Here is a 15699-nt window from a genome sequence, read left to right on the forward strand (position 1 = left end):
GGCGCTATACCTGTGTGTCAGAAACTTAATTTGCTAAATTAAATTTAAAATTGTTACGTTAATCCGGTGTGTAAGTGTTAGTGTGCCATATATTAGTGTTGGGATAAAGTATAAAATGTAAACTGTAGGTGGGAAGTAAAAACTCAAAAATATGTGTATAAATTGTTAAAAATTTACCAGCATGCTGGCTGGAAAAGTAAAATATTGTCTCAGGTGCGATAAACCTAAATAGGTGATTACCTTATACACTCTTAATCACATGAATACCTTAAACATGTGGACTACTTAATAAATCAGGTAAAAATTATACATGTAAATATGAACCATAAACATAATACAATTGTGCACAAATGTGACAAATAAAATCTATGCGTGCAATACTAAAATGTACAATAAATCTGTGATAAATATCAAATAAAATCTTTGTGTGCAATACTAAAATGTACAATAAATCTGTGATGAATATCAATACCCCACGTGAAACATGCCAAATATTGGGAGTGAAAAAAGAAAAAAATGGAAATGGAAATAAATTTAAAAGGAAGTGAATTAAAAATTCCAAAAATAAAATAAAATGAAAAATAAAAATTTTTTATAGATATTTGTCCCAAGAAAAAAACATAAAAATGTATGCAAAGAGAAGAAAAAAGGAGAAAAAAAGGGAAGCAAAAAAGCAGTCTCTGATGCAGTGCAATTAATGGGGGATTTCCCGTAGATGCAGGAGGGGATGTGATGGATCCGAAACAACGAATCTTCATGCATTGTGGGCACTTATAGGGTGTACTCTCACCAGAAAAATAACCCCATCCGGGGTGGATCAGCCTTCACAGTATAAGCTACCGTGTCGCTCTCTGGCTTGCTTCAAATAGGCTGTTGAGGATCCCTCGTTATTTCCAGGTGGAGTGTGCCTCAGTATATATATTGAAAGAGAGGACCATACATAGTGTGATAATGTATAAATCACTCATCTGCCACCAGATCCAGCAACGTTTCCTCTCTACGTCCTTCCAAATGGAATGTCTGCCAGTATCTGACATCACTTCTGACATCAGATACTGGCAGACATTCCATTTGGAAGGACGTAGAGAGGAAACGTTGCTGGATCTGGTGGCAGATGAGTGATTTATACATTATCACACTATGTATGGTCCTCTCTTTCAATATATATACTGAGGCACACTCCACCTGGAAATAACGAGGGATCCTCAACAGCCTATTTGAAGCAAGCCAGAGAGCGACACGGTAGCTTATACTGTGAAGGCTGATCCACCCCGGATGGGGTTATTTTTCTGGTGAGAGTACACCCTATAAGTGCCCACAATGCATGAAGATTAGTTGTTTCGGATCCATCACATCCCCTCCTGCATCTACGGGAAATCCCCCATTAATTGCACTGCATCAGAGACTGCTTTTTTGCTTCCCTTTTTTTCTCCTTTTTTCTTCTCTTTGCATACATTTTTATGTTTTTTTCTTGGGACAAATATCTATAAAAAATTTTTATTTTTCATTTTATTTTATTTTTGGAATTTTTAATTCACTTCCTTTTAAATTTATTTCCATTTCCATTTTTTTCTTTTTTCACTCCCAATATTTGGCATGTTTCACGTGGGGTATTGATATTCATCACAGATTTATTGTACATTTTAGTATTGCACACAAAGATTTTATTTGATATTTATCACAGATTTATTGTACATTTTAGTATTGCACGCATAGATTTTATTTGTCACATTTGTGCACAATTGTATTATGTTTATGGTTCATATTTACATGTATAATTTTTACCTGATTTATTAAGTAGTCCACATGTTTAAGGTATTCATGTGATTAAGAGTGTATAAGGTAATCACCTATTTAGGTTTATCGCACCTGAGACAATATTTTACTTTTCCAGCCAGCATGCTGGTAAATTTTTAACAATTTATACACATATTTTTGAGTTTTTACTTCCCACCTACAGTTTACATTTTATACTTTATCCCAACACTAATATATGGCACACTAACACTTACACACCGGATTAACGTAACAATTTTAAATTTAATTTAGCAAATTAAGTTTCTGACACACAGGTATAGCGCCAGATCTATTCATAGCACTCCTTTATCTAGAATTTCAGGTATCTCCACAAACTTTTCCTTAATGGACTGAGATACGCCAATTGCAGCAAGAATCGGCTGCGCTATTGAACTTGCAAAAGACATATTGTTTTTAGAAAGAAATTCCAACTTTTTATCTGTTGGATCCTTTTAACATCAGTGCATTATCCACCGGACATGTGAGACTGAGGCGATTGCAGCATCATTTGCTGGAACCCCCATTTTTTTCATAGAAATCCTCTTCCATAGATAAAGTGTGGAAAATTTCTTGTGAGGATAATATTGTTTATCCGGATGTTCCCATTCAGAATACATACAGTGTCTTGCGAAAGTATTCGGCCCCCTTGAACTTTTCAACCTTTTGCCACATTTCAGGCTTCAAACATAAAGATATAAAATTTTAATTTTTTGTGAAGAATCACCAACCAGTGGGACACAATTGTGAAGTGGAACGAAATCTATTGGATAATTTAAACTTTTTTTTAGCAAATAAAGAACTGAAAAGTGCTGCGTGCAAAATTATTCGGCCCCTTTACTTTTAGTGCAGCAAACTCACTCCAAAAGTTCAGCAAGGATCTCTGAATGATCCAATGTTGTCCTAAATGACTGATGGTGATAAATAGAATCCACCTGTGTGTAATCAAGTCTCTGTATAAATGCACCTGCTCTGTGATAGTCTTAGGGTTCTGTTGAAAGCGCAGAGAGCATCATGAAGACCAAGGAACACACCAGGCAGGTCCGTAATACTGTTGTGGAGAAGTTTAAAGCTGGATTTGGATACAAAAAGATTTCCCAAGCTTTAAACATCCCAAGGAGCACTGTGCAAGCGATCATTTTGAAATGGAAGGAGTATCAGACCACTGCAAATCTACCAAGACCTGGCCGTCCCTCTAAACTTTCAGCTCAGACAAGGAGAAGACTGATCAGAGATGCAGCCAAGAGGCCCATGATTACTCTGGATGAACTGCAGAGAACTACAGCTGAGGTGGGAGAGTCTGTCCATAGGACAACAATCAGTCGTACACTGCACAAATCTGGCCTTTATGGAAGAGTGGCAAGAAGAAAGCCATTTCTCAAAGATATCCATAAAAAGTCTTGTCTAAAGTTTGCCACAAGCCACCTGGGAGACACACCAAACATGTGGAAGAAGGTGCTCTGGTCAGATGAAACCAAAATCGAACTTTTTGCCCACAATGCAAAATGATATGTTTGGCGTAAAAGCAACACAGCTCATCACCCTCAACGCACCATCCCCACTGTCAAACATGGTGGTGGCAGCATCACGGTTTGGGCCTGCTTTTCTTCAGCAGGGACAGGGAAGATGGTTAAAATTGAGGGGAAGATGGATGCAGCCAAATACAGGACCATTCTGGATGAAAACCTGTTGGAGTCTGCAAAAGACCTGAAACTGGGACGGAGATTTATCTTACAACAAGACAATGATCCCAAACATACAGCAAAATCTACAAAGGAATGGTTCACAAATAAACGTATCCAGGTGTTAGAATGGTCAAGTCAAAGTCCAGACCTGAATCCAATCGAGAATCTGTGGAAAGAGCCAAAAACTACTGTTCACAAACGCTCTCCATCCAACCTCACTGAGCTCGAGCTGTTTTGCAAGGAAGAATGGGCATGAATTTCAGTCTCTCGATGTGCAAAACTGATAGAGACATACCTCAAGCGACTTGCAGCTCTAATCGCAGCAAAAGGTGGCTCTACAAAGTATTAACGCAAGGGGGCCGAATAATTTTGCACGCCCCACTTTTCATTTTTTTATTAGTTAAAAAAGTTTCAAAAATCCAATAGATTTCGTTCCACTTCACAATTGTGTCCCACTTGTTGGTGATTCTTCACAAAAAATAAATTTTTTATATCTTAATGTTTGAAGCCTGAAATGTGGCAAAAGGTTGAAAAGTTCAAGGGGCCGAATACTTTCGCAAGGCACTGTATATAGGGACAATGGGGGGGGGGGGTCACCGGGTGATGTCCCCGCCCATCATGATGTCACAGTCCCAGAACTACTTTCTAAGTCCGCCGGACTTTGGGGAAAGAAAGTCCGCTGGAGCCCACACACGAGCGGATTGTCCGGCGGACTCTGGTCCGCCGGACCAAGTCCGCCAGATAGTCTGATCATGTGTACGCGGCATTAAGGGTACTTAAGATTTATCCATAGCAGACTGGAGAAAAGCAGGATAAATCCCATGGAGTAACTTCAAGTGTGGAACTTTCTTTCCTTGCACCATGAGAAGTAAGCCATGCAAGTGTGGTGACAGATATTATGAGTGCTCAATTTTGTAGGCTTCTGAAGCAAAGGGATAATGGAATCAGAGACCATGGTGCCTTAGGAACTGAACTTCAACAGCCCCACCATCAAAGCTAGTGTGAGGCAGGTTAGTAGACCGACTCTTAAGACAGAAGGTCAGGTGGCTTAGGAAGTCCCCCACGATGCATCTCCCAGGAGTCAGAGAATATCCAAGTAACAAGTACTTCTGAGCCAGTTTGACCTGACCAGGATCACTGGAACACTCTACTCCACTCTGCAAAGAAACCAAGGAATAATTTGTACCAGAACAAAAGCATAAATAAAGAAAAACTGATCCCACTGGGGTCATCAAGTGCACCTATTGTGAGGGCCAGAGGATCCCTGGTCTTGGCCACAAACCCGCCCACCTTGGTTTGAAGCTGGATGGCAGGAGCTCCACATCCGGAATCCCCCAATGAGGACAGGTGTCACATCCAGATGATGCTGACCACAGAGAGTTTGCCTGCCAATTGTCTACTCCAGAAATGTGGACCACAGACGAGACATGCCTTTGAGCCCAGGCCAGAATTTAGTCTGCCTGTTAGGGCTTTGTGACTTCTTTTGCTGTCCTGATGACTTAGTGTATGTAAGCCATAGCCATAGTGTTGTCTGACTACCCTGTTCGTCATCCCTGTAGTTGGACAGTTGACTGCTGAAGGGGCAGGCAAATAATCCTTAGTTCCAGAATGTTGATGGGAAATTAGACTCCCTTGATGACCTATCTCTTGGACCATTTCTGTCCCCAAGACTTCTCCCCAGCCCAACTGGCTGGCATCTGTATGGAGAACCGTCCAGGTTAATGGGGTAAAGGACTGCCCCAATTCCAGTGCAGGGCTAGTCAGTCACCAGATTAGCAATATCCTGGTCTTGGGAGACAGACGCATGATCTGGTCCAGAGATTTAAGTTTGCTCCATGCAGTCAGCACTGAGCTGCAGAGGCCTGGAGTAAAATTGGGCAAACATCACTGCCTTGAAGGAGGTCACCATTAGGCCAAGCAATCTAATGCAAAAGAAGACCAAAGGAAGCTTATTGGCGAGAAGAGTAAGAACATGAGCTTGAAGGGTCAAAACCCTGTCTTGGGGAAGAAGTACCCAGGCCTGGGCAATGTCCAAGGCTAGGCCCAAAGGGAAAAGACTGGAAGTGCTGGCCACCTACTACAAATTGCAGGAAAATGGGAACATATAAATAAGCATTCTTGATGCCAATGGATGTCAAGAATTTTCAAAGAATTTCTTTCTGGATCCATAAATGACAGACCAGGCCAATTCCGTCTGGAACTTTTGTACCCGCAGCAGGTAATGAGAACCTTCAAATCCAGGATTAGGCGAACAATCCTCTTTCGTTCTGGGATTGTAAAAAGGTTGTAATGAATTCCCTGAAACGATTCCTCTGAAGGAACCGGAACAGTCACGCTTGAAGAGTGAAGTTGCTGCAAAGCAGTGTGAGGATCCTGCAAACTCGACAAAGAAGATGATTGAGGGCATGAAGCAGGGAGGAGGCAAGCATCTAAATTCCAGTCTGTACCCTCTAGGATGCCCTGGACCCAAAGATTCAAGGATTTGGGACTATAGGTGGCCATGAAGGCTAACAGAGATTCTCCAACTTGCAGAAGTGGGGCACCCCTTCATTATGAGGTAGGCTTGGCACCAGACTTAGACAGCCAGAACTTGCAATGAAATTGATAAAAGGACTGGAAAGCGGAGGTCTGAAGGTCCCAGTCTGCATTCTAAATGCCACTGGGAACAAAGATACCTTATCAGGAAAACTGATCTAGTGACTAACAGCTTATCAGTTTAGGAAATAAATGAAGGTGCCCTTTATATGTTGTCCCTATATGATGAGCTTCCAAAAACTGTGTCAGAGCCATTGCAAGAACAGGCAAGCGATTATGTCATCACAACAACAGAGTGATGTCATCACTAAGCCAGTAGTGTGAAATACAAGGCAAAAAGCACATCAGTTCAAAAGGAATAATTGACACAAATGAGGCAATTTAGAGCCTTAGCATTATTATTATTATTGGGTCCTTGTGAATAAAGTAAAATGTCATGGTTGCCTCTTTGTGGTGTTTTTTGTCTGGGTTACAAAAAAGATGTGGCTGCTATGAAACGCTACATAGCAAATTGTAGGTCCCTACACCAATGGAGAAAGGTTAAGATTCAACTTCTTCCTGTAATGCAAACTATAAAATGTACTTTACCAATAGCTGGACCAGTGACTTAGAGGGAGGGAATAGAAAATATGAGAAAATAAAAAAGTATGTTCCAAGTTACATGTGTGTAAAGTTTCATCATCACAGAACTTGAACACAAAACCCCTAAAGGGATTTGTGACAGGAAATGTCACCATGATGTCACTGATGGACTAGGAGTGAGTAATGAACCTCATTCTATATACAAGATACAGGAGAAAATCAAAAAGTATTGAGAACCTGACACTCTGAGTAGCTGAAACAGAAATATTAGCAATATAACCCTGAAAGGTACTTCTATAATAGAAGTCAACATTCAAATAGCTGCAATACAGGGCATTATTCTTTGCTAAAGAGTAAGTTCACCTTTACAGAAAAACTTGACACCCCCCCCCCCCCCGCTGGAAAGACGCAGGGATTTCAAATCCCAGGACCGGTGAAGCTGCGACCCGATGTCTCCTAGCGGGTGATCACCGGCCTCAGGTAAAGCGGGACTGGGGGATGGGGTGGGGTCCAGTGTGAGTTCACCTTACAGATTTTCTGTAAATGTGAACTTACACTTTAAAGCGGGAGTCCGCCGGGACTCCGCGTTTTTTTTTTTTTTTAAAAGCCAGCAGCTACAAATACTGCAGCTGCTGACTTTTAAAATAGTGACACTTACCTGTCCAGCGTGCCCGCGATGTCAGCACCCGAAGCCGATCTCTCGATCATCTCTCGGGTGCTGCCGCCACCGTCTTGGGTATGGGAATCAGGAAGTGGAGCCTTTCGGCTTCATTTCCCGGTTCCCTACTGCGCATGCGCGAGTCGCGCTGCGCAATAAGGATGGACCCGCTGCCTCTGGGATCTGTGTGTTTCCCAGCAGGCAGCGGGGGACTTTCGGAAAGGGGCGTAATCTACGCCCCTTTCCGCAGGGAGCTATCCCGGAAGTGGGTGCAGATACCTGTACTGTACAGGTACCTGCACCCCCCTCCTCCCTGAAAGGTGCCAATTGTGGCGCCGGAGGGGGGGAGGGTTCCGATGAGCGGAAGGTCCACTTTAGGGTGGACCTCCGCTTTAAAGTAACTACAGCCTAAACTCTATATTTTAGATAGAGTGGGGAAGAGGTAAACCCCTGTCAGGTTCTGTTGCGTTCTGGGGTGCTGTTAGAGAGATTTCCCCTTACTCAGTGTCCTGGGGGAAACCTTTCCCCAGATGTGAAGAGAAGGAAAGTTTCCAACAATAGCAAAGACAGAAGTTAAAGCGGTATTAAACCCTAAACCAAAAATATAATATATTGCACCTTACCAATCCTTAGATTCGGTGGCTGCATTTGTTTTCTTTGGCTTCTTTTCCCCTCTTCATCTGGTGATCTGACCCAATAACACACCTCCTGTATTAGAGTGCCTCCACTCTGGATGAAGGAGCAAAGGGGGCAGATTTGGTTATCAGTCCCGGGGGGGAGGGGAGTGTTGGATGTACTAGTAGAATTAAATACACTAACAAGTTGAAGCCAAATGCCAGCTATTTATTTATAAGCCGTTACAGCTTACGTTTGGTATAAAGGTTTTCCAAAATAAATAAAACCTGACTATTGTAAGCACCCCTGCCAGTTTTAAATTGTTTGTCTCATCCCTGTAACTGAAAGAGAGCTTGTTCTTTTGGAAAACAACAGACTTGGTGGTTGAGTCACCAGATGATGCAATCATCATGTCTAATTATGCTGCAATATAAAAAATGTTTACTTTTGGGTTTTGTACTGCTTTAAAATGCTTTTTAAAGATAAGCAGGGATGTGCTAGAACCCATGTCCGTTTTTTTTTCTTCATTTTTTTGCTTTCCCATTGAAGATTTTCCCTCATTTTCTGTTTGGAAAAAGGTTGTCCTCAGAACAGAAAGTAAGGGAAAGTCTCTCTAATGAACCCCCTGATATCAGTCCCCAATCCTTCCCCACTTTTCCCAAATTTAATAAAAAAAAAAAAAAAAAAAAAAAAAAGGTTTTTGCTACAGATACACTTTAAAAGTAATGTCCTGAGATTTGATAAATACACTAGGTAACTGAGTTTGTGGAAATGTCTCTTTGACTAATATATGTATGGTCCTTATTTGATTGTCTTTAGCCTTCAAAATTTCCGAGAGAGTATTTCGCTCATCACATATATCAGAACTGTTATGTTATACTATACTGCACAATTGTTAGTATGGAATTATCATTATGTTTATGTAATGAACTTTATCTCTTATGCTCATGTTGAGTGTTTTGGTTAATGTACCAATATTTAGTATCTTCGTCAAGGTTTTCATTCTTCCAGTGCAGAATAGGAAAGGAACAATTATGACAGTTTCTATGGCTTGCACTGGTAGTTTTTTTGAGAAACTATATGATGACTTAAAAACGTGAAATCCCTGATAGTTTGCCCTGAGCTTATCTACAGAGCTGTATTGTCACAGGGAAAATCACATGTTGGTCTCTTCCAAAACCTTACTGCCCTATCCCACTAAGCTATCCCCCACAAATGTTATTGGCCACATTAAGCACTGTGGGAAACACTGTATTCACTACTCTTTTCCTGAACTATACCTACCCTGACATTAGTATTAGCATAGTATTCGAACTATTTACTGAATTATAAATCCAACTTTTTTGTTTGGTAAAAAAAGAACATAGATCAACGATGTAAGTTCTTTGTTCTCATTATACCATCCCATCAGATCCAGGAGATTGAAGGAGGACCAAGTGATCAGACTGGACTCTAAAGTTACCCCTAGAGGGTGCTGCCTGCCAAGAGATTCTCACTTCAAATCATGCTGGGAACAACTTCCATACTCATCCATTACACTAAGGTGTCCGTTTATAAAACAGAGATCAGCTGTGATCTTCGGGATCACGGCTGATCTCTGGGGTGTACTGGTTTATGTAGCTGAGATAAGGAGCATAGAGCATGTTCTCCGCTTTTCATCACAGTACTTGACCATTCTGTCACAAACAGTCAGTTAAAAAAAAAAAATAATAAAAGTTAGATCTGAAGATCTCATAGCCGTTACACTGAAATATCTCCCTTCCAGATTCACCAGCTCAGAGGTGGAGAATCTGTGAGAGAAGCTGGTGTGATAAGAGGAAGAAGGCTTCTTTCTTCCGAAGATCAGCACCAGTGGGTTACAAATGAATATTAACAACATATAAATGTATACTATATACAAGTGTGTGTGTGTGTGTGTATATATATATATATATATATATATATATGTCTGAAAATGACATGTTCTTTTAAACTTTAGTTTCACTTTTTGAACTCAGCTGCACCGTAATCTCACAATATCTCATGAGATTACAGGCAGCCAACCCACTTTTACACTGATCTCAGCTGTTTTCCTGGAAACACTTCTCCTCTGTCCTCCCTCTGAGAAATGAAGTTCTCAGCTTCATAAACTGGCTGCAGAAGAGATAACTTTCCTCTAAGAACTGCAGAGAACTTAATTGAGAATAAACTTCTCAGTTTAATAAACGTACACCTAAGGCTTGGAGAGACTCGGGAGGGAGACGTAACTTTTTAAAGCAAAGGCTACAGCCACTGCCATATATTAGAACGGAAGGTACAGGAAAGGTATATAGAATAGAGAAGATCCAGTATAAAATGAGTAAGAGTCATAAATGAAAGGAAGATGCAATGAGGAAAGCACATGGGTGAGGCGGCATGGATAGTGTGACACACAATGCGCCAACATGCATAGAAATGATCATGACATCTTGTGATATGAAAAATGCTCCCTGCTTTATGTACCAAACAGAATCTAAGATCTGAGAAACATTGTCACAGGCTAACTGACATTACCCAGAGAGACGAGGGAAACCTGATGGCTAAACTCAAAAACAGTACACAAAGGAGATTTTATTGTGGCCATTAATGAAGCAATTGTCAAGGCATCTGCCACTTGTGGAAGTGATTCTTCTATGAATGAGCATTAGGGTTGATACCACTTTAGGTCTGGTTCACATCTATGCATTTTTTTAGTGCATTTTCAGTGTTGCAGAAACACACTACAGTCCATTTGACATGGTTTCCTATGGATGTAGTTCACATCTGTGCATTTTATGGAAAGGGCCAGAGAATTTTTTTCTGGTTTTTGGTTCCATAGACTTCAATGGATGAAAAGCATGTATTGAAAAATGCAAAATGCACTTGCGATATGCAAACTGCAACCTGCATAGGTGTGAATCAGGCCTCAAGTAGCATTTTGATGTCTTCCATCCATCACTCCTCTCGTTTGTACACACATGATGCTTTCTTGTGTTGTTTACCAAGAGTTAATAGGAGCAGGAGGTAGAAAATGGCCATGGGTAAAGGCAAGATCTTTGTTATTGACAGAACTTATGACAGTAGGCAGAGGATGGACCTACATGGCAAACCTAATGTCTTGTCATCAATAATAGGTGCTATAATGTTCTCACATAGCCACATAATAAGATCAGCCCTTCAACTGGCACCATGGAAGACTACTCAAGCAGTGGACAGTGGGACAAGCTGCAGAAGCTCTTTTTCTACTAACGTAATCTTTATTATCCAGCTCTAAACACTAAAACATCTTTTTGTAAATTAGCATTCATATTATTAAAAGAGATAATTACGATTAACAAATTCTATTTAGACTTTGTTCTAATTCCTTTCTGTAGCACCATTGAAGGACACTGCAGGAAACCCTACACTTGTTACAGGGCAGAAGCAGTCATTTTGTGCACAAAATATTTGTAAGCAGTCAGTTCATTAGGATCCACTCATATTGACTATAGTACAGGGGTGCTGTGACCCGCTCAGAGAATGTTGGGGGTGTCTTTACATAGATCTTAATTTGTGAAAGTGATAGTTTAGCAATTTTCAATACACAGGGCTCGCTATAATGCACAAATCAGAGGGCCACATACTTTGGGAGAACCTCACTGCTGTGATTTTTGAGAAAAGCGCTATGTCAACTGCAGTAATGTAAGTTTGATACTTTTTTAATAAATTTATAAGTTTTTACGGAATTACGCTATTTTAGTTCCATCCTTTTATTCTGTATGATCGTTTGGTGGAGTGTGATCTGCTCTATTGATTGGAGGATATTTGGCATCGGGTTTGGTTTTGGAGGAGTTTCTGCACCAACCAGTTCTACGCTTTATGGTTCCCTGGAGACCATCTAATCGTTTTGAACCAAAGCCGTTTAAATCCCTTGGGGCATATGTCCGTTTGCGTCACAGGCGTCCGGTAAGCCTAAAATCTGTTCCAGGTGGCGGTGTTCACATAAGGGTGAACTGTGCACTTTTTGGATTTTCTGGAAGATATTTGTCACTACTCTTCACGCTGAGGGGGACTGTTGATGGTTCCTCGTGCAGATATTGCACCAATCTTCACTGGAGGACTTTGATAAATAATTTGTATTTTCCTTTTTTTTTGCTTGTTTTTTATTCACGTGTAATATTCATACATATACACATTTGATGTAATGAGTACTGGGGCAACCGTTAAATAAGTACAAGTTTACATTTTTGGATAGAGACTTTCTTTTTGCACATATTTATCATATTTATTTTACTTAGTGCGACACTTTCTTTATATACACCTACTTAGAAAGCTGGGGAAGAGAATTACATACAGTGGTGTGAAAAAGTGTTTGCCCCCTTCCTCATTTCCTGTTCCTTTGCATGTTTGTCACACTTAAGTGTTTCGGAACATCAAACCAATTTAAACAATAGTCAAGGACAACACAAGTAAACACAAAATGCAATTTGTAAATGAAGGTGTTTATTATTAAAGGTGAAAAAAAATCCAAACCATCATGGCCCTGTGTGAAAAAGTGATTGCCCCCTTGTTAAAAAATACTATAACTGTGGTTGTCCACACCTGAGTTCAATTTCTATAGCCACACCCAGGCCTGATTATTGCCACACCTGTTCACAATCAAGACATCTCTTAAATAGGAGCTGCTTGACACAGTAAGGTCCACCAGAAGATCCTTAAAAGCTACACATCAGGCCGAGACCCAAAGAAATTCAGGAACAATTGAGAAAGAAAGTAATTGAGATCTATCAGTCTGGAAAGGGTTATAAAGTCATTTCCAAAGCTTTGGGAATCCAGCGAACCACAGTGAGAGCCATTATCCACAAATGGCGAAGACATGGAACAGTGGTGAACCTTCCCAGGAGTGGCCGGCCGCCCAAAATTACCCCAAGAGCGCAGCGACGACTCATCCAAGAGGTCACAAAAGACCCCACAACAACGTCCAAGGAACTGCAGGCCTCACTTGCCTCAGTTAAGGTCAGCGTTCATGCCTCCACCATCAGGAAAAGACTGGGCAAAAATGGCCTGCATGGCAGAGTTCCAAGGAGAAAACCACTGCTGAGCAAAAGGAACATCAAAGCTCGTCTCAATTTCTCCACAACACATCTTGATGATCCCCAAGACTTTTGGGACAACATTCTGTGGACCGATGAGACAAAAGTGGAACTCTTTGGAAGGTGTGTGTCCAAGTATATCTGGCGTAGAAGGAACACTGCATTTCATAAAAAGAACATTATACCAACAGTAAAATATGGTGGTGGTAGTGTGATGGTCTGGGGCTGTTTTGCTGCTTCAGGACCTGGAAGACTTGCCGTGATAAAAGGAACTATGAATTCTGCTGTCTACCAAGAGATCCTGAAGGAGAATGTCCGACCAGCTGTTCGTGTACTCAAGCTGAAACGAACTTGGGTTCTGCAGCAGGACAATGATCCTAAACACACCAGCAAGTCCACCACCGAATGGCTGAAGAAAAACAAAATGAAGACTTTGGAGTAGCCTAGCCAAAGTCCTGACCTGAATCCTATTGAGATGTTGTGGTATGACCTTAAAAAGGCCGTTCATGCTCGAAAACCCTCTAATGTAACTGAATTAGGACAATTCTGCAAAGATGAGTGGGCCAAAATTCCTCCAGGACGCTGTAAAAGCCTCATTGCACGTTATCGCAAACGCTTGGTTGCAGTTGTTGCTGCTAAGGGTGGCCCAACCAGTTATTAGGTTTAGGGGGCAATCACTTTTTCACACAGGGTCATGATGGTTTGGATTTTTTTTCACCTTTAATAATAAACACCTTCATTTACAAATTGCATTTTGTGTTTACTTGTGTTGTCCTTGACTATTGTTAAATTGGTTTGATGTTCCGAAACACTTAAGTGTGACAAACATGCAAAGGAACAGGAAATGAGGAAGGGGGCAAACACTTTTTCATACCACTGTATGTCCTTTTAGCGAACATGCTGGGAAAATATACCCTGAAAAGAGGGATGAAGAGACTTTCCTGGAGAGAAGGACAGAAACATTGTTCTGAAGAAAGAGACTGCCCTGGTTGGAAGGATAGACAGACACTGTCCTGGTTGGGAGAATTGTGAAGCTGCCCTGGAGAGAAAGGATGGAGAGACTGCCCTGGGGAGAGATACTGCTCTGTGAAATAAGAAGCAGGCTGCCATGGATTAAGCAAAAAAGAGAGAATGTCCTGAATTAAGAGAGAGAGGGGAAAAAAAAAAGAAAGATACGTCCCTGCGAGAAAGCTAGCCCTGCAAAGAGATAGACTGCCCTAGGAGAAGAGAGAAAGGGGAATTTACTAAAGCTATAGCACACATAATTTAGAGCAGCTGAGCATGGCAGCCAATCAACTTCTGTCCTCAGTTTGTTCAGTTAAAGTGGTTGTGACTGGTCTTAGGTTGTACACAGGGATGAAACAAATCCTCTTACATAAGTTGTACCCATCTATCTGGGGTCTTCTCTACATCCATTCAAAGTGCTGAATAAGCTTGTCTGAAAGTTCCACAAAAAGGGGTCGGAGAGCTGAAGATACACTCTGCACAGAGAGGAGAGCTCTGAGAGTTTATTGGAGGGAAGAAACACCCCCCCCCCCCTTTTCACACAGGAACAGAGCTGAGGCTGCCAATCTGCTGGAGGTCCCCGTCACAATTTTTCTCTTGGTGTCAGAAAAACTTGTCAGAAGTGACTCATGTTGATAGCAGAGGAATGAAGTACACCTTATAGAGGGATATGCTTTTATTCATATTTCATGCCTGAGTTTTACAACCACTTTAAGCTTTGAAAATGAAGTGGATTGGTTGACTTGCACAGCTGTTTCCAATTCTGTCTACTTGTCTTAGTAAATTTCATTAAGAGACTGCTCTTTAAGATAGAGAGACATGCGAGACTGTCCTCAGGAGAGAGAAAAAAAAGAAATTTGTATGAACTGCCACATAACTCATCACTCATGTTGGGGTCCCTGAGCTAATCAATTAGTAGCAATGGTGGAGCCAGACATCTCTAATTCAGAAATGTTGGACAACATATCATTGATACATTCCAGAATGGGAGTGTTGTGTAGTCTTGTACCTTTTTATAAACAGTCTAAAAAGCAGCATTGCCACCAAATATATAGGCATTTCTACTTGCTATACAGCAGCAATGTTATTTCTTGTACATGCCCAATTGTATGCTGTTACAGGTGTCTGTAGAAGGTTCCCCAAATTCTAGGCAGACCATTGATTATTCATCATGGGAGAAAGCTTGTTGATGTCACTGAGCTGCTTCTAGTATAATGTCTTTCCTGCATCCTAGTAAACTGACATCACATGTTTGTATATAATGCTGCAAGTCGTTTACATAAAATTTTATCTCTAACTGCCACGGTTTCAAAAGCGTGTGAATGGTGTAAGAAGCCTTTTCATACAGGGTTAGCTGTGTGTTTTGAACTCAATGGTACATTAATATAATGGTGTTAGACAATTCACATTTGTTAAAATGTGAGGACTGTAAGCAAAGAAATAGGAATTTAACTTGGGTGAACCATTCCTACCTGCTTTCATCATGGGACTACAGTAAGTGGCCACCTTCACGATTTCCTTTAATAAACAAAGGAGGCTTAATCATTAAAAAAAGGTGAGTCTGACACAACTATTAATTAAAGGGTCAGCCTGACCAAAAGTGATATTGCAGTTTTGGGTAGATGCTGTCAAGTTGAAATGCCCCCTAACAACCAAGGATGAAAAATTTTAATGTAGATTTTAGAAGCCAGTTAATTCAATTTATAAGCCTGTATATCTTAAGTATTCAGGAAGTTTTCCTTATGTGAAACAGAAA

The 15699-nt window shown here is 40.9% G+C and overlaps 1 protein-coding gene across 16 annotated transcripts in view; it reads right to left on the reverse strand.

Moving 5' to 3' along the window:
• DNM1 (dynamin 1) overlaps positions 1-15699 on the reverse strand; it is a 305071-nt gene that overhangs the window by 25284 nt on the left and 264088 nt on the right. For 6 of the 16 annotated variants that reach the window (XR_013273564.1, XR_013273522.1, XR_013273538.1 and 3 more), the window contains exon 21: positions 15416-15461. The exons of the other annotated variants lie outside the window; for them this stretch is intronic. Coding sequence is in view for 3 of the 6 variants with exons in the window: in XM_077478761.1 (XP_077334887.1) it covers positions 15452-15461 (10 nt within the window). In the remaining 3 variants the exon portion in view is untranslated. The remainder of the gene's footprint in view (positions 1-15415; positions 15462-15699) is intronic. 16 annotated transcript variants of the gene reach the window in all.

This window comes from Lithobates pipiens, unplaced genomic scaffold (genome assembly GCF_037356315.1).
Source record: "Lithobates pipiens isolate NorthernLeopardFrog02 unplaced genomic scaffold, aLitPip1_a1.2 Scaffold_1, whole genome shotgun sequence".
In the NCBI taxonomy this organism is placed as follows: Eukaryota; Metazoa; Chordata; class Amphibia; order Anura; family Ranidae; genus Lithobates; species Lithobates pipiens.